At 66.4% G+C, this 851-nt stretch overlaps 1 protein-coding gene across 11 annotated transcripts in view; it reads right to left on the reverse strand.

Annotated features, from left to right (window-relative positions):
* The window catches only part of XPNPEP1 (X-prolyl aminopeptidase 1), a 59,479-nt gene extending 59,082 nt beyond the window's left edge, over positions 1 to 397 (reverse strand). For 4 of the 11 annotated variants that reach the window (XM_021714334.1, XM_021714333.1, XM_021714336.1 and 1 more), the window contains exon 1: positions 254 to 397. Coding sequence is in view for 7 of the 11 variants with exons in the window: in XM_021714330.1 (XP_021570005.1) it covers positions 254 to 285 (32 nt within the window). In the remaining 4 variants the exon portion in view is untranslated. The remainder of the gene's footprint in view (positions 1 to 253) is intronic. The other 7 variants (XM_021714330.1, XM_021714332.1, XM_021714329.1 and 4 more) reach the window with 3 other exon arrangements.
* Between the last annotated feature and the right edge of the window lie 454 nt (positions 398 to 851).

Genomic DNA, 851 nt, shown 5'->3' on the forward strand with positions numbered 1-851 from the left:
GGCAGTTCCGCGGCACACCCGTCCAGGGGCCGCCCTCGGTGCCTGCGGCCCCGCCGGAAACGACCCAGGTCTTGCCCGGGGACACAGCTCCCTCCCTCCGTTCAGGGACTCCGGCAAGCGCGGCCCCAGCCCGACAGCGACCGGCGCCGCGGCTCCTCCCAGCTTGTTCCTGCCCTTGGGGGTGCAACACGCGCGGTCGGGCAGGAGGGCTGTACGTTGCCCGGACGCCGGCTCCCTGGCAGAGTCCCCTCACCTTACTCGCGGTGCCTTTCTGGAGGCTGCCATTCGGCGGTGACGTGCGCCGGTCCACGTCAGGGAAGCGCAGACCAGCTGATCACTCGCGGCAGGGCAGGAGAGAGGGAGGCGCGCTAGCTGGCAAGCCGGCGCGCAGAGCCGGCCACGCCTCTTCTGCGGCGTGCCCTCGCGCCGCGGCCCCGCCCACCGCCAGGCCCCGCCCACCGCCAGGCCCCGCCCACCCTCGGGCGCTCCAGCTTTTTCAGCCGCCGCTGGAGTGCCGTGGCGGACTTCGGGACGGTTTTTCAAGCCTGGCGGGCCTTGCCTGTCTCCCTGATGCGAGCTGGCGAGAGGGCGCCGTGCTGATGCGTGTTATCATTTTTGTTCATATTCCTCAGGCATTCCCCAAAGAGGGAAAAGAAGGGTTGTGCTGAAGGAAGGGGCTGCTGTCCCGGGGATTTTCCTGCCTGAGAATGGGCTGAGGAGAGGGAAGTGGCCAGTTCTGGAACAACCTCAACAAGGTCTTCGAGCCCTTTTGGAGCAGGGTCTCACTTCCTGAAGCTTTAGAGATGTCCCCAAAATTATTTCCCCAGACAGCTCCAAAATCCAGCCACCAA

The sequence above is a fragment of the Carlito syrichta genome, unplaced genomic scaffold (assembly GCF_000164805.1).
Source record: "Carlito syrichta isolate Samal-C Ts95f unplaced genomic scaffold, Tarsius_syrichta-2.0.1 Scaffold305628, whole genome shotgun sequence".
Lineage (NCBI taxonomy): Eukaryota > Metazoa > Chordata > Mammalia > Primates > Tarsiidae > Carlito > Carlito syrichta.